The 24,632-nt window shown below is 43.0% G+C and overlaps 2 protein-coding genes across 2 annotated transcripts; one reads left to right on the top strand and one right to left on the bottom strand.

Moving 5' to 3' along the window:
• Window positions 1–605: 605 nt before the first annotated feature.
• Window positions 606–5,004, top strand: ttc9 (tetratricopeptide repeat domain 9). The gene is made up of 3 exons (XM_076108487.1): window positions 606–1,101; window positions 1,503–1,685; window positions 4,149–5,004. Exons 1-3 carry the CDS (start codon window positions 606–608, stop codon window positions 4,229–4,231), a joined length of 762 nt encoding a protein of 253 aa, XP_075964602.1. The 3' UTR covers window positions 4,232–5,004.
• A 1,681-nt stretch (window positions 5,005–6,685) lies between these two features.
• map3k9 (mitogen-activated protein kinase kinase kinase 9) lies at window positions 6,686–22,069 on the bottom strand. The gene is made up of 11 exons (XM_076107979.1): window positions 21,679–22,069; window positions 20,035–20,448; window positions 15,749–15,929; window positions 13,740–13,888; window positions 13,223–13,398; window positions 12,865–13,105; window positions 11,533–11,655; window positions 11,206–11,347; window positions 10,889–11,001; window positions 9,732–10,481; window positions 6,686–9,531 (listed from the first exon to the last, which is right to left on the bottom strand). The coding sequence occupies exons 1-11, from the start codon at window positions 22,067–22,069 to the stop codon at window positions 9,080–9,082; spliced, it is 3,132 nt and encodes a 1,043-aa protein (XP_075964094.1). The 3' UTR covers window positions 6,686–9,079.
• Between the last annotated feature and the right edge of the window lie 2,563 nt (window positions 22,070–24,632).

Below are 24,632 nucleotides of genomic sequence, written 5' to 3'. Positions count from 1 at the left end.
AGAAATCTGATAAAATGAGCCATTATTCATAATTACATTCTCCGATAAAAAAAGGTTTTATTTGGCCTTTGTTTGGCTATAATGAATACAAAACGATACAAGACACAATATAAGGAACATAAAATATATGAAGTTATATTAAGCAAATCTTATTTCACTGAAAATAATTATAAATTAAAAAATAATAACTCTGTGATAAAAATGTGATTTGTGTCAATTCAGAACAAAAAAGGCTGATTGGAATTTCCAATTATCTATAAAGAATGTCAATCTGGTTTAGAATAATAAGATATTGGGTCCAGTTGCAAACAAACTGATGATGGAATTATCTCCAAATAAACTGATAATGAAATCAATCCCTCTCCTCTTCCTGCTGGAGGACCCTCATAGGACCACTGGCTTAGATTTATCGACCAATCGGCTCGTCGGAGGGGAGAAAAAAAAATACGAGGACAGGCTGCAACGGAGGAGCGCGCATCGCGCAAGGGTTGAGCACAGAGAAGACGTAGCCGCAGCCGAGAGGATGCAGTGAAGAAGAGCTTCCAGAGTCCTCAGCTAATTTAACGGCCGGGCGCCAGGGCAGTTTTAAAATAAAATCGACGACAATGAGCGTGATCCAGCCCGGGCACGACGGCAGAGGCGGCCGCACCGACAACGGCGGCGGCTCCCCGAGGCTGCAGCACTGCGCTCAGCCTCCCAACAGCAGCAGCAGCAGCAGCAGCAGCAGCAGCAGCAGCAGCAGCAGCAGCCGGACCAAAGATGCCAGGTACCAGCAGCAGCTCCAGCAGCAGCGGCATCATGGTGGGTCCATGCTCAAACAACCGTCGCTCAACGAGCCAGCCGACGTCGTGAGACGAGCGCTGGACTTCAAGTGCCAAGGCACCCAGTGCTACAAGGATAAGAAGTACCGAGAGGCGATCGGCAAGTATCACCGCGCTCTGCTGGAGATCAAGGGGCTGTGCAGGGTGCTGGGGGATCCGGACACCGGCTCCAAGCCCCCGTCCCCCCTCCTGCCAACCATGAGCAAGTCCACCACGCTGACGGATGAGCAGAAGGGAGACATGGAGAACGCAGAGCTGGAGTGTTACAACAGCTTGGCCGGTAAGACGCACGCACACACGCACGCAGACACGCACACAGACACACACACACACACACTACACGTATCTGCTGTATTTTCAACAGAGAAAGATTCTGGGAATAGTCCTGAGCTCATGAATGATTCATGATGAGTATGAGTCATTCTCAGGCTTACCCCACTATCCGCCTCACTTTCCTTTGATATCCACTTCATATTGATGGTATATTTATTCACCCCTCAGCAAATTCAGTTATTATATTTGTTATACATTCAAGAATTAACCAAAGAACCCATCTTTGCTTGCTGCCTGACAGAACACACAGCAGCACTTCTGTTGTATAATGAAATTCAAACATTGGCTCGTGCATTATTATCAGTAACTTTTTCACTACTCTTGTCTTTTCTTCTTTCCCCACGCCAGCCTGCCTGCTGCAAATGGAGCTGGTGAACTACGAGCGAGTGAAGGAATACTGTCTGAAGGTGCTTTACAAGGAAGGGAAGAACTTCAAGGCTCTGTACCGATCCGGTGTGGCCTACTACCACCTAGGAGAGTTCCAGAAGGCCCTGCACTACCTGAAGGAGTCACACAAACAGGAACCATCAGGTCAGGACTGAGTGCCGTCTCAATGGGGGTGTTCTTAATAACAAACGTGCATACCTGGGGATTTGATTTGGTTTACGGGCACCTTCTCCTTCATTACATTTCAGAGTGGAATACTGTACCTCTTACTCCACTGAATTTATTTACAGCTGTAGTTACTGGTCACTTTACATATTAGGATTTTACACAAAAATATAGGATCAACAAATAAAACATGCATTGTTATAGATTAAACTGCCAAACAGTATATCAAGTTGTTAGAATTAGCACAACCTGACGACAACATCAAAATGCTGCTTAAGGGACAACAATCCAGCAATGTCATAATAAAAATAAAGCTTCAATAGAATGCATAGTATATAGGCCTTTTTCACAGTAGACATTTTAATTTGTCGTAGTAGGAAAAGAAGAGATGTCAGTGAGCCAGCATGCCTAATACCAGAACCATGAAACTGAAGCAGATAAATGGAATTCAGCCATTATTTATGAACACTTCACTTTGCCTCAGGGAATTACCCACAATTCATAGCAATATGACCTTAAACACAGGGTTACCAGTGGAAGCATGGAAGCCGGAAATGTAAGATAAAAAGATAAACAAAGAGGACGGCACATGGGTGGTAAGCCTGGCATATTACATTTACTTAGAAACATCAAGAGTTAAAGATGGAACATAAAAACACATTAAAGCAGAGACTATATTACACAGATTTATTCATCAACCATTTAATTTTGTCATTGAAGCTGTTTTGACAAAAACAAATAGATTATTTAACAGTTACCGCTCATCTCATAAAGCAGAAGCCTGGAAGACATTCAAATAAGGTAGTAAAAAATATGAAATAAATACCCACAATTATACATGACATTTTATGATGGTGGTATGGTAACGGGATTTGTCACAGCAAAGTGCAGACCCATTTGTATTTATACCATTTCAAGCCTCACACTCAAACATTTAACAGGCGATGTCAGTTAGGTCCCTGAGGGTTCAGGGTTTAAGGCCAAAAGGGGGGGGACATTGGTTTTGTGCCCAAATATGCTGGAGAGCTAATTACGGGATTGGAAACAGGTGTGCAGGTGGGTGTGGAAGTCAGGTGACGACTGACGGTGGGAAACACTTGGCACCACTGCAGGACAGGAGAGGAATAGCAAGCTGGTGACTGGCAGGAAAAATGATGTTCAGAGAATATTAAGAGCTGTTTGCAGCCGTGACAGTGGAACCTCTTATTAAAGGTGCCCTGTGGAGTTTTGTTGTCAACAAACAAAATGCATGTTTGCTTTCAGTCTTACTCACCAAAACACATTGTGTGAATCTTTGAGGTCTAAAAAACGGTGTTGAATGCATTTCTGTCTTCAAAGATCATCTACGGAGCTGATTCATCTGCGCTGTTTACGTTCTTGTCTAGCTTGCAGTCTGCTTCTTCCCTGCCTTTGTTTGTGCATTGCTACGCTTCTTTGCGTGTTACTGCCACCTGAACAATAGTGGAATGAAGTGAGACCATTGGCAGGTATGCACATTGCGTCATCTGCGTGCTTGTAACCATATATCACTACAAGCGGCCAAAAACTCCTCAGGGTTACTTATTATGCTCTTCTTCTACTGTAACATCGAGGGAGAGAAATTAAAGAAGTTAAAATATTCTGGGAACCTCCTGGAAACCTGTCGGGGACCTGCAGCGGTCCCAAGGCCTCATTTCAGGAACCTTAGCTATGAGAAACACAACAAAGCAAACTTAGCTTCTTGCTGGTCTCCCTCACAGTGTCCCATTTGATTATTATAAAAGAAATATCGTTGTGATGTGGTCTCTTTTGTAGTTCTCTAGTACATGTATGTGTTTTTTAAATGATCAAAGAAACCCTGATTAAGTCCCATGACTGTCGCTGCATGTTGGTTATTTTAAATACATATTGCCATGTGAAATATTGTTTTTTGAGACCATGTTCTACCCATTCAATGAGCCATTCACAAGATTGAATAAGATCAACAAAAGACTAATCCGTCTGTTCAGAGAATTAGAGTAGGACTAATTAACATCATTTTTAAATGTGAAGGTGGGATTCATCACCTTAGAGAAAACATCTATGATAAATTATTCTCAAGATTCAACTTTTGTTTTCTTCAAATGGTTCATCTGCATTTGAGCGCTTTACTGTTGATCAATAACTGCACTTGATTGACAACATAATTGTTTGCAAACAACATAATTGTTTGCCAGCATTGGTTCTGTGAGACCCTTTTAAAAACACGCAGGATAAATTAGAAGAAAAAGCATGGCCTTGTATCTGGAGACAAAAACATGTTTAGTCGTAGTTCCTGAAAAAACATTTCCACAAGTTATTTCCTGCATCCACTTTACTATGTCACACTGAGTTCACTTCATGGAGGATTTATGTGCATATTGATGCGCCATTTCCTGTCGGAGCGGGAAATAAATCAGCCTTTTCCTGTCTTTGTTTTTCCAGACACCAATGCCATCCGCTACATCCAGTTGACAGAGATGAAGATTCGCCGGAATGCCCAAAGGGAAAAGAAAGAGGCGACATAAGGACTGGCTGTCTGATGACTTCTCACCCGTCACTAATTTCAGCCCAATTCTGTGCCACCCAGACCTTACACACCATGAGTCAGAGGTCTTGGTGTGAAAATATATTTGTTTGCTTTTGCCTTGCACAACATCCGGTTTGCCAGTTATGTGATTGAACTTCATTGTTGTGTGCTTGAAGCATTTCTTTTTTTTTTTTTTTGCGCACCTGATGCCGAGTGTCTGTCTCCAAACCGCCAAATTGATCGAGTATGAATCCATCCCAAGCATTTTTTTAACCATTACCAACTGATGCACTGCCAGTCCAAACATTGCACATACAGGCCAACACTTGTGATAAAGACAGGAGCAACAAGTTCCACAGAGTGAGTCCAGCATGTCTGCAGGCGAGTGTAACTGCCAATTAGCGCGTGCCCTCGCACAAGATGTCTCTTGAATGGCACAGAGTAAATGAGTAACAACCACCTACACACTTTGACTTTGAAAGTACAACAAAAGACACTTTTTTTGATACTCTCAATTATATCTGAAGTAAAGGTGCTTTCATTAAGTAGGTTTCTAGCTGTGGGCAAGAACATCAAGAGCACATGGGTGCTAATTGCAGTATGAACTTAAGAGACATATCACAACATGTAAATAGGCTACTTTCTATAAATCATGAAAAATATAATGGAGAGACAAGCGATTTGTGTTTATTGATGCCAAAACAAAGCACTTCATTCACAGCATTACTATATCAACAAATACTGTATGTTTATTGTAAAGGTCTGCGTGTAATAAATGTGTTTATTGATTGAAGTACTTTTTGTTGTTGTGATGAAGCAGTGGATTTCCTATGTTCCCGAAAGGCGACATGTGTAAATAAATAAGTGAACCAAAAGTGACTGAAATGATTTTGTACCCTTTCACCTTCGGTAGCTGCCATGGTGAGGCTCGAGTAATAAGTTGAGTCATGGAGTTGATTTTCCAAGAAAATGACACAATGAAGCGTGGTGTCACAATGCAGAACTAACCGTGTCTACAAATATGTGTCAGAGCAGGTATGAAAATAAGACCATCTTAAAGTATGCAGATGACTCTGTTATTGTTAGTCGGCTACAGGACAATGAGACCAGCCACGGCCCGGTCATCGACGACTTTGTGAAGTGAGGAGTCCTATCTTCAATGAAACATATCTAAAACCAAAGACATGACAATTGATTTTAGAAGACGAGCCCACACACGAACACATATCCATTAAGGGTCAGACAGAGAAATCTGTGCAATCATACAAATATCTTGGGACACTATTGACTCAAAACTGAACTTTGAAGCAAACTGTGTAGCCGTGTGCAAAAAGGTGCACCAGCGTTAGTTTTGTTTGAGGAAACTCTCCTATTTCCACATTGACATTAACACCATGATGACCTTATTTTAATCGTGCTTTTATTGAATCGATTTGATCTTTTTCTTTGGTGTCATGGTTTGGAAACCTATCTTTAAAGAACAGAAACTCTCTGTATCAAATTGTGAAATGGTGAGTCACAGCTTAACCCAGAGTCCCTGAACACCAGACAGTTGCAACGGATAACCGGCTCCATTTTAAAGGACTCCCCCCACCCTTTGCACAGGGCGTTTCAGCTTCTACTCAGGTGAACAAACAGTGCACAGATGCTACAGAAACGTTTGTGTACTTATTTATTTTATTTGTTGATTGACTGATTTGTAGCCTTGTGTACTTTTATCACATTTGTCTTGTTGTCTGTGTTGATTGCAATGTGTGTTGAGATGGATGCCTCGCCCTCTATTGCAAACCAAGTCTACCTACGGGTACCAATAAAAGTAACCTGAACCTGAACCTGTGTTTCCTGATCCAAACAAAGATGGCAGCCAGTCAGTTATGCACATGGGAGAAGTTTGCCTTTAGGGATTGTTTTGCCAGAAATCTTCATTTTAGCCATCAACCCTCCTTGGTTAGGTTTTGGAAAAGATTGTAGTTTGGGTTAAAATAAACCCTTTATGTCAGAAAGCCAATCTCCAATGTGTGTTAGTTACCTGGATAGGAAACAGAACAGATTTAAAAATTCATCCAGATGGTTAGAAGAGTCTTTGAGGATTCTGGAAGTACCACCACGACAGCAGTAAGTCTTGTTAAACAACCTACATGGTTCTTCAAAACACCGGGTAACTATCTTTGTGCTTGGCCCCGTGACTGAAATCTCACGCTAACGCATAATAAGAACAAACTGTTGCTATTCTCCACTAACGCCTGAGGTTAATATGCGGCTCCTTAGCTGATAAATGCTACACTGTGCTGGGAAAGTAGCGTACAGAGACATTTGTAGCTATTTTTTCCTTCTGAAAACTGCTGCCTGTGACAAACAACTCAATGAGAGCGAACCAAAACAGTAACGTTTCGGGCCAGTAAATCAAAACAATGAGCTGAAAGATGCTTTAACACGGGAGTCAGGTGATTGGTTCATCGCTGTGAAAGACCTCTTTCATAGGAGACATCGCTCTCTCTTGTGATTCATTGATGTTATAAAAATATAGATTTTATACACATTAATTCAACGAGGAAACACAGAGCTTTATAAGAGTAAAGGTGACCCAGTTGGATTGTTTACTATGATTTTACTCAAATCAGTGTGTTCCAGTGCAAATACAAGTCAGTCAATAACGGTATTATTCCCAACTTGAACAATGTCCATCAGCAACAGCAAGATCAGCTTATTCGTGGTAACATTTCAGACATAACGACACCTTGGCTACACCTCAGACAAGAAAGCTTTGTTTCAACTAGCACTCTTAGTTGAAATACTGTGTTTGTACATCGAGCATGTTCACATTCTGCACAGTCCTCAGAGAAAAAACAAAAAAAAGCATTCGCGTTTACACGTACATCGGGTCACTCTCGGGAATAAGGACGGATCAAATCTCAGAGGATGCCGTCCGCCAGGCTGAGAGGCCACTTAACATTTGAAAATGAAAAGAGAGAAACAGGCGTGAAGACCAGAGTCATGTTTGTATTTTCTAATAATTGATCATTAATTAGCTCCTGACACATTTGACAGTCGACAGGTGGGATTTCCCACCCGTGACTGCATCAGTAACTTGGCACTTCCGGAAATTCCTCCAGTGTTGTGAATTCCCTTCAAACAATCCCAGTCTAGTCCAGACAAACACAAGTCAAATGCAAAGACCAGTTTTAATGCATTAGGCTCAGTTAAATAACTTTTTTGATTTGATTGATGTTTTTTGTATTTGGAGCGACAACTAATGATTATTTTAGATATTGACTAATCTGTTGATTATTTTCTCAATTAAAAATTGCCCTTCACAATTCACGTAAGCTCGTGTAGTCATCAAATTGCTTGTTTTCTCAGGATAACAGTCTGAAAAATAGAGAAAACATGAACAAAAACAGCAAATTCTCACATTTGAGACGCTGGAAATCGGGAATGTTTGATATTTTCGCTTCATAATATTGATTCAGCAACTCATCGCGTCAGCTTTAGTTCTATAGTAGGATTGAAGCTAGTCGCACCCTTGTTAAAGATGTTGAAAACAACAACCCGATTATTTTAAATGCGTGAAACTGACAAATCAATATGAAGCAAGTAAAATGTGGCTCCATCTCGTTTGAAGCCACATTTAACTCTAAGAACATTCATAGACATTAACAAGTGTCAAAAATCAAGGCAAATGCAATGAATTATAAAAATAAATAAGTATAATAAATACAAAATAATTAATCAATAAATACAATTAAATAAATATAAATAATCAGGAATGAACTTCCACACGCAACCAGGGCCTGCTTCACCTGTGTGCCATTCAACAGTACTTTCATACGTTAACTTACATCCCTCATTCTATCTTCATCAACAACTTATGAGGCAGACAATTTACAGAGTTACAAACACAACGTTCCCTTTTTAGTTTGGGAGAAATGTTTCTCAACTGGTGGCTCGGGACCCAAACAAGCTGCTCCGACAGGGTCACAAACAAAGAACGGACTCAACGGGGAATTTAACTCTCTCATATATTTGGTTGTAACTTCCTGACAGCATTTCGGTCCCAGTTTAAACCCGATGCAGCAGCGACATTCTTCTTTATAGTAAAGTTCACCGTGCAGGGCTCGAGACGGTGTCAGACATTATTGTACTGACACGGCGGGTTAAAGGAGGTGCTGATATTATACAACAACATCCCCCGTCTCCATCTCCTGGGATATTGCTGTGTACAAGTGATTGGTGATGACAGGTACTCGAAATCCATCAGCCACCGGCACAGGAGAGTGAACTATACATAGGAGTTCAAATAACAAGATGCGTTTACCGACAAGTTACGGATAATCAGAGACAGAGTTTTTTTGACGATGGAAGAAACCTGAAGCTTTACATTCATGACGCTTTCCAAAAGTGCACTTCATTGAATGCACAATCTGGAACTCAAGCTTGAAATTAAAAAAAAAAAAAAAAGTATGCAAAGCTTTATGAAACTGTCAATGCTGTTCTGCCATAAAGCCAATAGTTGGCTTATTCCTAAATAAATAATTTTGAACGGTTTCTGTGTAAGTGAGAGAAATCAAGAAAGTTCTGTCACTCTAATGCAAAACCTGGGTATCTGAATTATTATCACAAATTGCAGTAAGTGTGAGATAAAATATTCACAGTAAATGACTTTCTGTAATTTAAAAGCAATATTGTAGAAGTGGACAGGTGAGCCACCCCCATTGAGTCCTGATTAAAGCTAGAACAGATTCATTCCGTCACTGCTAATTGACCCAGAACTGTGGGAATCCAAAGGCTAACAGCAGGGACAGTCCCCTCCTTGTGTTGGACCGGTGAAGGGCTGTACGGGGCAGAGTTAGGACCAGAATCCAGGTCTGTAGCGGTATGGGGAGCCTTTGGGAAAGCTGATCTCCGGTCTGCAGAGTGGTACGGTTCCATCCCGGCACTGTACCTCATCCAGCCGATCCAACAGGTTTTCCTTCTTTCGGGGGGAGTAGGGCGTCGGGGCCTCCATGGGGGTGGGCAGGACCGCCGGGTCCCTACCAAACTCCACAGTCGGAGGAGTCTCTGTGCTGGAGGTGTGGGCGGGGGACTCGCCGTTACCCAGGTTTTGTCCGTTTCCCCTGGGCCTCGCGTCCGCCCAAAACCTATCGCAGTGCGCCCGTGGTGACGGCCGAGGCCGGGCCACAAAGTCAAGGGTTTTGGGGCGTTCAGGAGCACAGCGACGACGGGGAGTTGGAGGGAACACAAGATTCGGATCGGGGAGCCGGGGGACCTCTGGACAGTCTTCTTTTAAACCTCTGAAGCCTGTTGTTGTGAAGAGGAAGAGAGAAGAATAACAATATTTCCAGACTGAATTCTTTTGGGTTCGACCAATATTTTGGTTGGTTATTATCATGCCAATAATACTGTATGATTGAGGCTGTCCTATGAGGGAACTGAATGTCACATAACAAACACTCCTATGACTGCACATGTTAGAATTAAAAAAAGACGCCAGACTTTACCTGCGTTCTCTAATGCTGTTTTTTCTGGCAATGGTTCCAGATTATAAGAAGGGCAGCTCTTCTTGATGGCGCCGTCTGATGGTGTTCGACGCAGGCTACGTGCGGAACTGGGGACAGATGGTACATGTGTGGGCGTGAGAGACTGGCGGGGGTTACGCTTGAAGCTCTCGAGGTGGGTGTTGACCAGCGGGTTGATCGGAGTTTGGACGGCCGGATGCTGTCTGAGCGGTGAGGCAGGGCGGCAGCCCAACAGCTCCTCGCTGTCAGAGCGCAGCAGTGAGCGGGTGGAGTTGCAGTCGGACACCGATGATAAGGACAGCAGGGTATAAGAGGAGGGCAAGCCTCGCTCGGGCAGCGAGGGCGCCGAAGGTTTCAGCGGGCTTTCCCGCCGGAACAGTCTGCGAGTCGGGGGGCTGGTGCTCCGCCTCTGGCCCCCTGTTCTGTGGAAGAAACCTTCCCATCTTGATTTGATGCTCTCCTCTGGTTGGGCCAGAGTCAGCAGGTTGCAGCCCAGTCCGACGGCTGCCAGCAGAGCTCCACAGCCCAGCAGGACAAGCTCAGACCGCCGGCCCCCACCGGGACTCTTCCTGCATGGTGGTGTTCCTGGAACCTGGCCGCTGGGGCAGTACTCATCTCCATCACCGTCAGCAGCAGCAGCAGCCGTGTGGCCCTCCTTGTGGAAGGGGATGCAGAGGTAGGACTGATCAGGTGCTGCTCCTGGCTCAGTAGTGAAGCAGCAGTCTTCATTTTCTGTAAACAGGATCATTCATATTGTCTTATAAAGCATGGAAACTGAAGCAGATACATAGGAAACCAGTATTTGTAGATATATTCACAGAGAGAATGTCGTTGATATTGCACAGTGGACGAGCCACGGAAATCTTAAGGCCTGAATTCCGTATCCAAGTTTGTTTTGCCGAGTGTGCATGATGCTTTTTCGGGATCAGCTTGTTTACAGTCACACAGCCACAAACATGCACATCTGTGAGCTTTGGTCAACCACTAAGAGCCGTGTGTGAGCGAACTATCTATCTCTCGCTTCCTCCTTCCATGTTTTCCCAGCCAGTCAGCCACTGCGTTAACCTTTAGACTGCAGCTGTGTTATCATGTGGAGTGTGCAAACTGTATGTCAGACAGAGGGAGATGGCCCTGCTTACCCATCTCCACAAGGCTTGGCACTCCAGGCACTGCTGGACTGTGTCTCGGGGATCTGCGAAGGTTTGGGGCACTGCAGGACCGCTGCCTGCTGCCTTCATGGGGAGGCTTCACACTGTCAGGTTAAAAGGATGGAAAACAGATATTTTTGTAGTTTACAAATAAACACACAGCCTGACGGGATGACAGACAGACAGACAGATGGACAACCTGAAAACATGATGCCTCCTGCCACAGCTGTCATCGACGCAGAGGCATAAAAACATTAACTGAAAACATTACGGTTATCTGGAGAAGGTGGGACTATTTCTGGACTCACGTGGCATCAGCGCTGTGCTCCCTGTACGGGCCACACCCGCGGGTTCTGCCCTTTTCCCTGGAGCCCTTCCTCTCACCCTCGTCTTCATCCTGATGGAAACCTGTGTTGCAACCCCGGGCTGTGTATCCCTCCCTTGGAGTGACTGGAAAAATAAAACATTATGAGAACGGATATCAAGGGCAAACATTAAATGTAACGAATAACTGAACGGAGAAAACCACGTTAATTTGAGACATCATTGGAGAATACACAAATTCTGTGCTCCATGGTAATAACTATCAATTAAATCAAATACAATTTTAAACACAAGACAGTGACGGCGCTTACGTTGGATGGCTCTCAGGCGGGACAGCATCGGCGGGCTGCTCGGTGGACTGGAACCGCTGCTGAGCAAACTCCTCCGCCGATCGTGTGAGGGAGACGCCTGCACTGTGATTTTGTGCTGAAAATCTAAATAAGGATTAAAAAAACACAACACATTAAATAAGGAATATGATGCTATGAAAATCTAATAATAACAATATCTAAAGATGCTGTATTTAACTTTCTAGTTAAATAACAATAAGCAAATTGCATATATTATATTTGTTCAAATTTCGGCAGATATCCTCAACGCAGGGAAGTCATAGCAACAATATACCAAAGCAATGATGGTACAGCACAGCTAAACATTAATCACACGCCTAAATACAGTACTGACATTAAACATATGTTCATCAACATTTCTGTTGTGCTCTAGTGTTGGCTAACCAGCCTTTTTTTAATCTGCTATCTAATTGTCCATTGACCAGTCCATCAGTCCCGCCCCTCGAACTCAGACTGGCCAATCATAGCGTAGCATCGGATCCGGATCTGCTCCATAGACTCAAGCGATCGCATAATTTGAAGACAGTCATGGTTAAACGTTGTGTTAGAGAGATACTCGTTGACCGGAGAGGTTGGAAGGAGACTGGAGGAATTTCAGACAGATCCTCTAGGTCCTCTATAGGCTTTAGCTTCTAGCTTTGTCTTTTTAACATCAGTTTGATATCCTGGACATATCCGTCGTATGTTTATTGTAGACCCTTCTATCTGCTTCTCTCTGAAATCGTTTTTCAGTTTTGCCAAATATTAGACAATATTTATTCAGGGAGTGAAGTTATTGACTGTATGGGCTCCATGGCAGCTCTGACAGCTTTAAGGAGTAGCAGCAGGGGGCGGGGCTTAGCTAAAGGTCAATTTCCCATCTACAATGACAAATTGCCTGCATTCACACTATCTACATTTTTTTGTTTGTGCATTTTACAATTGAGTCACCTAATCAGCCTACAAGCTGGACAGAAAGCTCATCAAATTAAGTGAACTGTTGGGACGAGGCTTGGCAACACCAACAAGCTCAAATATCACAATGTTTGATTGACAGTTTCCTTGATATTGATGACATCACACTATTTGAGGTATGGGTGCTGATACTGATAAAATAAGTTCAACTCAAACTGGAGGTGGGTGTGACATGTTTATGAGATAAAAAGTATTATTAATATGAAGATGATGAACTAGGTAATAGCCTCTATAGCTTACGTCTATACAATTCAAAAAATCTTGATTATTATGATGACCAATATTCCAGATGATATGTTGTGCATACTGTTGACATACACTGCAGTTTGTCTGCAGTACCTGAAGGTAAGCTGATCCTGTTCCCATCCTTGAGTTTAAGGCGGTTGCGGCGGAACTTGCCCTGCCGGCTCTCCACGTGGGGCTTCTCCTGGTAGAGCTGGTGAATGATGATGTTGAGCTCTCGCTCCAGGATGTGGATCTCCCGCTCGGCCAGTTCTTGCTCGCGCCTCCTCAACGCCTCCTCCTGGCATTTCTGCTGCAGCGCGGCTTGGGTCAGCTCCTCCTCCCACGATCGCAGCTCCTGAGGGAACAAAAATCGATGGAACCTGTGAAACAGCTGCAATGAACTCCCAACCTTAAACGTCCCAATGCAAATATATTCCACCATGTATGTCAGTAGAGAATGTCTCATCTTTACCTTCTCCTTGGTCCTAAGCTGATCAAACATCTCCTGGATCTCCAGTTTCCAGTCATCCTGCAGAGAGTGGAAGGACTCTGCTGGCATCTCAAAAAAGCCGGACTCTTCGATGGCCGTCAGCTGGTCCAGAATTAAAGGGAACTGCGGCCGGGAGTGAGGGTCTGAGCTCCAGCATTCTGTGGCACATGATGAAACGGTCTCAAAACCGTGAGCCAAATTTGCCTCAGCAAAAAAATATTTTGGACCTTCAAATGGTTCCAGAAAGTGATCGAATATTCTGTTTATACGATGCTACTCGGTTAGAATTCAGAGGATTTTCTAGCTGCAGTTGTTGAACTAACTTTTCTTTACTACTTTAATAATAAATGTTCAACGGTATCTTTCTGGCACATAAACAGACACTTATGTTTGCCCGTGGCTCTCCGGTACAAAATGTTTGGACACAGTTCAAATAATTTCCATCTTATTTGGAGGAGGATTCTTGGCTTTGAGCATAAAAGTACTTAGTATCTCTTACCTCCCAGAAGACGTGCAAAGGGCTCAGGACAGGTCAAGGGAATGGGCAAAGCCAGCTTGTTCATTGCCACGCCATAAGCCACTGCAAGACTATCGATACCACGGAAGGGAACTTCTCCCGTCAGCAGCTCCCACAACAGCACGCCAAAACTTTACCGTTAAAAAAGGGAGAAAAACATAAATATAGGTGCTGAATTAATCTGTAAATACTTAGAAATACTATTTCAATATTGCACAATTGACAATCTGGTTCTGAAAATAAATGTGTGGGTGAATATATGAATGTCAAGCAGGATGTTTGCTGAAATATAGTGAGAGTCTACAGCGAAGCACGCCGTTTGAAAATAAATGTCAAAAGGGGATTAGAATGGCACTATTTTTCACTCATGTAAATACCAAGGCGAGACAGAAAAGGTCAAAATAAGAAAATCTCAACAGAGTAGCGCAGCAGCTAACAGATCCGTGAGACTGTTGCCAAAACCACACACTGATGCACTGTGAGAAAAAGACCCGTAACAAATCAAACAGACCAGAAAGAAGTGTGTTAAGATAAGAGTTATGGATTTGTTGTTAGTTACCTAGTGAGTCACTGGTCCTGTTATCAATCAATAAACCCAAATGAACATCAGACAGGGATCAAATAATACCTGGAAATACCGCAAGCGGTAGCATTTGAAGAAATGAACCTTTCAGACTGTGTTGTCTAATGCAAACCATCATGTGACGATTAAACCAGTCAAAACAAACCATTGAAATTATTTAGGATCATCATTTGACCAACTTTTATTCTACACTTGCCTTTAAGCTAGGGCTGTCTGGAATAGTCTGAATGTCAACGTACTGAAGGAAGCTTCAAACTCTAAATCATTGTTCAAATGTTGCTTCTTTCTTTTTACTTGTCTATTCACTTTGTTAATTCTGGATTTTTGGTCCAGACATTTCCAATAACTCCAGAGCGTTGTAAAGTCCAAAACTCAAAATGTATTGAAAAAAAGACAACACCAAAGCATCACTGCACTGTGACAATGAATCACATACTAGGATATTCACGTATGCTGCGTCATCTTTGATTTTGTGGTCTTACAATAGCAAGAACTGCATTTCAAAAGTTGCCAAACATCATGAGGTTCATATACAGAGCAAAAGCCAATTAGCTCCAGTGTTCTAAAGCAGGTTTACCCTGCAGTTCGAGCCGAGACATTATTATTTACGTTATCTATTAACCTGCTGGTATTCTCAATTGAATCCATGAATCGTTAGCTCCATAGAAAAGTCAGTTTCTCAGAGTCCAGGGTGATGTCGTTAAATTGATTGTTTAGTACTCCCAGCAGTCCAAACCCCAAAGATTTATACAATGTTAGAGAAAGTCTCACATTTGAGAAGCTAAAGGCATTAAAGGTTTTGGCATTTTTGCTCAAAATACGACTTTTATTATTATCATTTTGAAATGAATCAAACTATTTCGATAATTGATCTTTTGGATCAACTAAAAGAGCACCTTTACGTAGCCAACATACAGCTCAACCGTTAGATATTACATGTGTCATCTTGAAATTTTCATCCTTTATATTTATTTTCCTCATTCTCATCTTTACTCTTGATTTCTTTATTGCATACTAGCCCGTTTAGCACAGACTCAAGAGTATGCCAACCTGCATTTCACTGCTTTTAATGTACGAGCATGTGACAAATAAGTCTTTAAATCTTCAAATAGAAAAGAAAAAGATGAATTGAAATATGCAGTGCTATATCACACTGTATTGTACCAGACTGTGTTAACATAAATCTACACAAGATGAACTTTCGTGCTGCACGGATAAAGTCAATGTTGAATGCATATTTATAGTTACATGTACTCTTTAGCCTCATCTGTGCTTTGTTACTACAGCAACTGCTGCCAGAGCTGAACTTTTCCTTGTGCAGGGTGAATAAACTGCTTCTCTCTTTGGTCTGACGTTTCTCAGCCCAGTTCTACCACCTGGTGCAGCTTGTTTCTCTTCCTCTGCCCACCTCCAAACGTCGCTACCCTTGGAGAACGTAGATGAGCGGATGACTTCGGGAGCCATCCAAGCGTAGGTGCCGGCGGCGCTCATCTTGGTGGTGCGGTGCCACTCCCGAGCCAGCCCAAAGTCTGTGATCTTCAGAGTCTTGTTGCTGAGGTCTTCCATCTCAACCCTCTCAAGGATCAGGACTGAGGTGGTCGGGGACGGTGGAGCGAGAGGATGATGTGGGGATGTTGTTTGGAGGATGGGGAGGAGGGTTGGGAGGATGTGGTGGTGGTGGGGGGGGGGGGGGGGGGGGGGGGGGGGGAGGATGCAAGTTGGCAGGTGGGTTGACGGTAAAGTAAAAAGGTTTCAGGTCATCATCACAAGGATTGTAACGTTGGGGAAGGGAAAACACAACGCATGGGGGAACGCAAAAACATGGTGGATGAACAAAAACAGGGTGCGGTTGGTGAGAGGCCATGATGAAAGGATTGGAAGGATGAAAGCAGAGTAGAGAAAAAGAGAAATGAAAAGACAGTGAGCCACTACAACAGCAGAAAGAAAAAAAACAGGCTTTGATCAATGCTAATGATCTCACTGAGTAACAGGACATTTCAAACAAACAACAATACTACAGTTAAACTACAGAAATAGCTTGTTGTGACACACCCATCTGCTCTGATAGGCTCTAAAAAACAACCCACTATGCACAAACCAGCACTCCTCCTAACCACATGCTCTCTCTCTCTCTCTCTCTCCCCCATTCAGATCCACAATGCCAGGCCATCTGCTGTGGCTGTGCCCAGTGGAGAGGGTGTGTCTGCAGGCTGCGGTGCACATCAAGCACCCCTTCATCTGCTGCTCATGCGGCTCTGATGCTACAGAGGCACTTTCTAAAGAAACCCAAACCCAGACGTGTGGCTTAAGTAAATCCTGCTCCTGTGCAGCTCAGGAGGCAGAACATGAGACAAACACGGCTGACTCCCCCCCTGAGGCAAAACATATGCACTCACTGTAATGCACAGTGCTTTAGATAAGAGCATCTACGAAAGGGCATGTTGTGTGAGGCAGCAGAGATAGTTGAAAGGTTGAAGGTACAAACCAAACAAAATTGTTGCGGATTAAGTGATTAAGACTGCTAAATGACAAATTACTGAGTGGCTTACAAATAAAAATACAAGTAGTGTTTGGTGCTATCACACCTTTTGTTTTTGAAGGTTTGCTGCAAGATTTAGCGTTTTAAACGTTCACGTCAGCAAAAGTAGAGTTTGTTGGATGCTGCCAAAAGATTTTTTTATGGAAAGAATAATGTCCATGCTCTGGTGTCACATATTGATCACATTAATTAAAGTCAGGGAAAGATGTACAGAGCACACCCACAGATGCTCTATATACAAAAGCTTTACAAGCTCCACCAATGGTTTGAATTGGTATTTACACTTCCTGTCTCCTAAGTGGGCGTGGCCATGGCGTGCTCACCTCGCCTCCTCATCCCCCACACCTCGTTTGGAAAGTTGTGAACGTCGTGTGGATGGATAAAAGCAGATCGGGTTCTATTTGCATAATGTATTCATATTTTCTTTTGCTAAAATTAGATATTTACACAGCCAACAGCCATATTTAGCATGACCAAAATGAGTTAGCTTGGGCGTTCGCAAACGTTAGTTGTCAGATCACACGAGATTGTGTTGCTGAGACAGAGAAAGGTCTCGAACAAAGTCAATTTTCCCCGGACATGTATGTCTGAAAAATCCTGTTTCAGTGTCAGACTGTTCTGAAGATATGTAGCTTGTACTAAATGGGTCAATTTTTTTTTTTTGGTGACTATGAAGCAAAAGAATCGGACATATTCACTTCTACCATTGGAGTTAATTGATAAAAGAAAGCCATGTGATACAGAAACAAGAAGCTGACTCTCAGTCTCCTTTCTGAGCGGTCTCTGGTGCACCTCAACCGCCGCTGTTTCACCAGGAGTGGAAAAAGAAACACCAAGATGTGGTGTACAACCAGGCTTTTATATTAGGTGTATTCCATAAATAGTGAAATCAATACCGTCTACAGCCATGCTAGCTGCACCATGATGCTGTACTTCAGCACCGGGATGCTTTGAGATGAAAGCTTACGATAGCGTGCCAACATGCTTCCAATGACTAAGCTAACATGCTGATGTTTATTATGGTTTTCATCTTAGTTAGCATGCTAACATTTGCTAAGTAGCACTAAATACTAAGTATATCCCAGGCTGATTGGAATGTTTGAAAACTATATGAAAAATAGTTTTGCAGATATTTGTTCATTAAACAAAGTATTGGACCAGTAATTTTGTGTGGGACAAGTGTACCACATTTAATGGTAATTCATCAATTAGTTGTTGAGACATTTTATTCAAAATCACCAAAGTGGGCCTTTATAGTGGTTACAGTCAGTTACAGCGTATGCCACAATGTTACAGGTTCGATTCCAGTTGTCATACCCCTCCCTCTCTCCCCATCTCCAGGCTTTGTCTCTACACTGTTAAATTTATCTTTAAAAAAAGGGAACCTCATGATGATGCAAGAGGGAAGTCTGGGGATCACCAAACTCATTTGGGGTATCTGTAGAGAATTCAATGACAATCCATCCCATACTTGAGATACTTCAGTCTGGACACAATTGGTGGACCGACTGACCGTCTTTGTCGTCCCTGGAACCACAATGCTAATGTGGCTGGAAATTAAGCTGTAAAGAGAGTTTATGAGCCTTGGAGAAAACAAAAATGCTATAGAGTTGCAGGAAAGAAACGTTTACTTTTGTGTCTTTTTTTAGGGACCGAGCTTCATATCGCCACCAACCACTTCATCGCCACAGGGATGCGTCACAGGGTGGAGTCAGTGTGGAGTCTCAGTGTGCCACATCCTGAGCAACTTCTGTAATCACTGATTAGAGTTTCTCAACGCAGTGGTTTAGACCACACAAGGTCCCACTTGACAAGAAAATGAGGTCATATGTAGATTTCTTAAACTGTTATGTCCTAATATATCCTATTTTATTGTATATATAATGGACAAAGAACTCCTTCTTTGCTCCAGAAAACCCCTCGAAAAGAATAACATACTGGTTTTTAATCACATAAAAACTGCTTCTTAGAACCTAAATGTGATCTCATAGGTAAGAAAGGAAAGAAAAACTCTGGATTAGACCCTTGCAAGGATTAAAAGTAAAAGTAAAAGAGTGGACTGGCATGATGCACTGCCCTGTGTTGTGAAGCGGGCATGGGTTTTCCCCTGAGAGCCCAGGATGGCAACTGGTTAGCCTGACTTAACACTTTAAAGCAGCCTATTGGAAGTGAAGCGCCTGAGCTGATCATCAGAGAAAGGGCCAATGGCAGGCAAGAAGCTGGTTGTGTGTACAGTCGGAGCCACCAATAGGGAGGAGGCTGGGGCCGAGCGCTGGACAAATCCTCAGTAATAGGCTTGGGATTTAGGGGATCCAGTTGGGTAAAATGCAAGATTACAACTGCTCCACAAACATACATGCAAACTCCTTTTGCTTTTCTGCTCTCTTTTCCAAACAGTGATTATTATCACTGCAAATCACAGCGTGCACCAGAAAGCATGGATGAAACATGAGTATCCATAATTATATTACAGGATACTGTAGGTTTTGCCACAAGACTGATGATACTGCAATTTCTTGATTCCCCATCAAGTTGATGAAAGTTTCACCCTGAAACTATGCAAAAAACACACTAAGGACACAAAGGACTAGTGCTGTAAATAACAAGTATTATTCATATTGATCAGTTTTTAGTGTAGCCTATCATTTGACAAAAACGTTGAATGGTACAGAAGCTGCTAGAACCCACAGTGGTGTTTCAAAGATGGTTCTGACTAAAAACCCATAATAAAAAAAAAAAAGATGTAATAATTTGTAGTAACTGTTTTGAGAAGTGATTTATCATTTTAAGCAAATTCTAAAGAAAAACAAATGTTAAACATTCTCTAGTTCCAGCTTCTCAAATGTGAGGGAATATCACTCTTGCCTGTTTTATACAATTGTAAACTTTAAATATTTGAGTTTTGGACTGTTGGTCAGACAAAATAAGCAACGTGAAGACGTCACATTGGACTTTAGGAAATTGTATTTAGAATTGTTTTGTTTGTCTTTTTTTAGAAGAAATCCGAAAACTAAATCACCAAACCTTACAAACAATTCCTATTAAAATAATCAAAATTGATGTTCTGTTGGCTCTAAAATCATGCGTAATTTTGGGAGAAATTCTCAACAGAAAGCAGAAACAACCATGGGATGGCAAGAGAGAGGGAATCTTACTGTTGCTGGACTTGAGGTCCCGGTGAATAATGGGGACGATGGCCTGGCTGTGGAGGTACAGTATGCCCCGGGCGATCTGCACTGCCCAGTCCACCAGCGTGCACGGAGGGATGCGTTTCCCAGCGAGGGCCCGGTTGAGGGGGCCGCCCCGGGCGTACTCCATGACCAGACACAGGTTGGGCTCCAGCAGACACACCCCCAGCAGACCCATGATGTTGGGATGGTTGAGCATGGCGAAGAGTTTGGCCTCCTGACGCACGCTCTCCAGAGTCTGCTCCGGGTCCTCGTCGGGGTCCCGCCGTGCCGCCTTCACCGCCACCTCTGAGCCCTGCCACACTGCGCGGTAGACTTTCCCAAAACCGCCCACGCCGATGATTTCCTCCAGGGTCAGCTCCGAGAAATCAATCTCCAGGACTGAGGAGGGATGCAGGAATAGAAGACAAAGATTTAGAGAGACAAAACAACTACAATCTCATCACTCAACATTGGTCTTTATAAGGCAGGTACTTTTTTTTTGCACAAGCCTTTCCAATGACATTAAAAGGTCAGGGTCGGTCACGGTTTTACTCTTGAGGAAGGCAAATGTTTGCCAACAAGGACCTCAAAACCAGGTCATTCAGCTGAAGGATGCTTTCACTAAGCCACCCCGCTGCCCCAAATACAGGATGTGGTGGAACTACCCCTCCTGCTATTACACAAGTGTGAGCATCTGTCCTCAAGTCTGGCTGGGACGGTAGGAGAAGGATGGAAGAAAGAAAGAGTTTAAATGAAAAGGTGTGTGTGATGTTGTGAACAGCAGCCTTTATGTCTGTGGCTTTAAACTCCAATATTGTGGATTCCTAACAGTCTACTAAGCAGACTGACCTTGATGAATATTTCAGGTGGGATGGGATGTGAAAATAGGCCAGCTGCTGCAGAGTATGAGGAGATGAAAGCCAACAAAGACAGCTGAGGCGGTGTGGTCCGGTCCGACAAAACAAATGGTGTTCAACCTTAAAATGCAACTTTTATTTGCCTGTTCAAGCTGATATGAGATTTGTAATCATCTGTGGCGGGGTTTTGTTGCTGAAGAGCATCCTTTTGCACACAGCTGGCACCAAAGGGTTCTCACTTTCGATCCCACAGTGCAGTGCATTTTATTTGCTTTTGATTCTGCTTACTGGATCTGTCTGAGGCCTTGGCTGCACATTTAGCTGCAGGAGCATTTTCTCTCTTGCAGCACAATCTTGGTGCAAACACCACCAGTCACCGTGACATTGCATGCATACCATGCCAGTGTATTTCCTTTGAGAGCCTAATAATAGCTTTATACAATATCTAATGGTAATATTGCACGCACAGGACTTGCATGTCCAGTTAGATGATCCTTCTGCTGAGGATGCAACCAACATTGTGCGTTGCAATTTGAGGTGGGGTGCATCACAGCTGGCTGTTGGGTCTGACAGGCAGTGTGATGAATAACGGCCCAGAAGCTGTGAGGATGCCTGGGCCAGCCTGTTTCTAGGCCAACCAGAGTGCACTGCGCCTACCATGACACAGCACTCTCAACGTGGGTTTGTGTCTCTGGCCCTCTGACAGAAGACAAGGGGGGGAGACACACAGCAGCAGCAGCCCTGTGCTAGTTTAGCACAATGGGATACTCACGGTGCAGAGGAGGCAGTGAGTACTGCTGCTCCGAGGTGTCCCGTATTTCCTCCGGTATGCCGTTCCCGTTGCTCACATAATTGGATGGGAAAATGCCAACCCGGTCTGCTATCATACCGGTCCACCAGCCCTCGTCTCCGGACACCAGGGAGTCTTTGGACAGGACCTCCACCAGGTCCCCCGTCCGCAGGCTGAGCTCGTCGTCCGCGGTCGCCTCGTAGTCGAACACGGCCGTCCAGAAGCCCGGCGCTGCGGGTACCGCATCCGGCGCGGCGCTGATGCCATCATCCGGTCTCGGCCAGCGAAAAACATCTGTCTCTGCTTCTTCCGACGAGGAAACGGACGCCTTGGGACTCAAACTGTTGTCCAAAGCGGGTTTGAAGACATCCATGGACGCGATCCATAGGGGCGACCTGGATCACTGCAGGCGCATCCACCTGACGCGGCTGGCAGCTCTGGGGCGCCCAGCGTCTGCACACACACACACACACACACACACACACACACACACACACACGCTAAGTAGCGGCTAATCCCGCACCCAAACACTGCAGGAAACTAGAAGCACCATTCTGCAGCATCGTCTGTCTTTCAGTCGCCGCTGGCTGCTAACAAACACGCAGCTCCAGCTTGATGGTTTCCAATGCACAATCCTTCACCCAATCATCGCTGCAACCCATCGGACGCAGTCGTCTTTATTTTTAAGCCAATTGTACCAACGTGCGAGTCATCCCCGGCTTCCTATTGGTGCACGGACACGTCAGCAACAGTTTAGCTCCCGCCCTCTTCAGCGTCAAACGCTGGTCCCCCTCTCTCCTCACAGCGTGAACCGGCTGCACGCCAATTAAACACACACAAGGAAGCGTTTTCTTTTCTTCAAATTGTCTCCTTTATTTAGTTATTGACACCCCCCCCCCCTCAAAAAACAAAAATTACCAAAACATAACAAAATACTCAACTAATGTTAAATTCCATGCATAATTCCCTGAAATAAAAACAGAATCCATAGAAAGGAGTAAAAAACAGTCAACATAACAAACAGTCAAATGAACAATCCCAACTACTTCAGTGATGTGATGACAGGATCAGGTGTGTGTGTGTGTGTGTGTGTGTAGTTGAAAGTCAAACAAAAGTCCCTCCTGTTAGAAACAGATTCTTAAAAAGGATTCAGAGATTCTCAAATTTCTTTTTTTTACTTGATTAAATTCCATCCTGTCCGTGAGAAACAACACAAGGAAATAAACCCTAAATGTGATGTGGTGAGACATCAGGAATATTCTTTGAGCTTTGAGGACAGTTCAGGTAAACCTGTCCTGTACGAACAGTGCAGATGCAATAACAGTGTTTCAGTGTTTGGTCTGCAAAAATGGATCAATGAGCCAAAGAGCCAAAGAGCACGAGTGACGAATCCAACTCAACTTCAGTCCACTTCCTGACACATTTCATGAGGATTTTGCACTTTTAGGGTTTGTATTTATGGATACGGGATATCATCAGAGTAGTCACACAGAGGTGGTAAATAAAACAAGAATGTATTTGGGGAAATTGTGACAGAGAAGATAACGTATGTATGGAAGCCCATTTGTGCCAGTGAAAGAAAAAAAACCAGATGGAAAGTTAGTCACATTAAAAATAAAAATACTGTTGGCCAGTCAATATGCATACTATATGAAAATGATGATATACTGAATCAGAATTATGAAAAGCCAACAATGAGTCAAAATGATGAGAAAAAGGGAAAGTTTTAATTTACAAAGTAAGAATTATGAAATATAAGTCAAAAGTGTGAGATAAAATAATGACATAGTAAAAATTATCAGATATGAGTCAAATCTTGCTAACTCAGTCACATTTTTTAAACAGTGAGTCAAAAGTACAATACAACTCTACATTTTAGCTCACTAAGTAAAAATGATGAGAGAAGTCAAAGTTTTGTCTTTTTATCTCTTACTTGTTTTGTTTTATTATGATCTTTATTGTATATATATTTTTTCTCTTTCTCGCGGAGATGTTCTTCCATACATGTGACAGCTTTCTTCTGCATTTAGATTTTTTCTTCTAAGATCAAGCTCTTTTATTAGATATCGGGCACAATGGAGGGCATTTTTAAGGCTATATCTTGTGAGGGTGAGAGAAAGACAGAGTGTATTAAAGTGAGATAGACAGGACCCTTTGATAATTATTTGAGCTTTTATGTACCAGGAAATCCCAGAATAAACTTCAGATTTGAACAAAAACCTCACTGTTACTTTTCTGCAGTTTACAGGACCATTGCCTCCGTGAAAAAAAACAACTAAATATTTAGCAGTTTGCAAATTGTAAACAAAGTTCCTCTGCCGTTCTGCTCTCAGCTACTTTAACAGCATTATGAAAAACACAAAAACCTCCCACAGCAGGCAACATGTGGTCTGATTTAACACTACCAGGAGGCTTTGCTGGATTTTGATGCAGATATTCAATTCAATTTATTTAAGATATGCAGTGAAGTGCAACCAACAGATATGGAGAGCATTGATATAAAGTTATGAGATAATAGACAGAGAACTGGTTTCACAGAAATGAACTAAGAGCATCTACAAAATGAGAACAATGTGTTTTTAATGGGACAAAATACTTGTTTCACTTAGTGTCTGGAATGGATGGGAAAAGCAAAATTAAACGTGCCATTTCCAAATAAACATATTTCATTTAATCCATGCCAGGAACCGTGTGTCACAAAAAGAAATCCACACCTCCATGTGACCAGTTTGGGACGACACGCTTGTGCTTTTTCACTGCCACATAATTAAATAACAGCATGCACTGATGCAACCCATTACTATTGTTTTGTGAAACTCCAAATAACATCATTTTTTGGAGATTTTTTTTAACTGTTATCGTGAGTTTTGAGGATTTTGGTTTGTTTGTGGAAACCTTTTAAAACATATAATCTCAAAAAAACTATTATTCATTCC

This window comes from Anarhichas minor, unplaced genomic scaffold, assembly GCF_050575085.1.
Source record: "Anarhichas minor isolate MPS153535 unplaced genomic scaffold, ASM5057508v1 ptg000040l, whole genome shotgun sequence".
Classification (NCBI taxonomy): domain Eukaryota; kingdom Metazoa; phylum Chordata; class Actinopteri; order Perciformes; family Anarhichadidae; genus Anarhichas; species Anarhichas minor.
The sequence above is the reverse complement of the archived record's forward strand: the minus strand, read 5'-3'. Positions and strand labels throughout refer to the sequence as shown.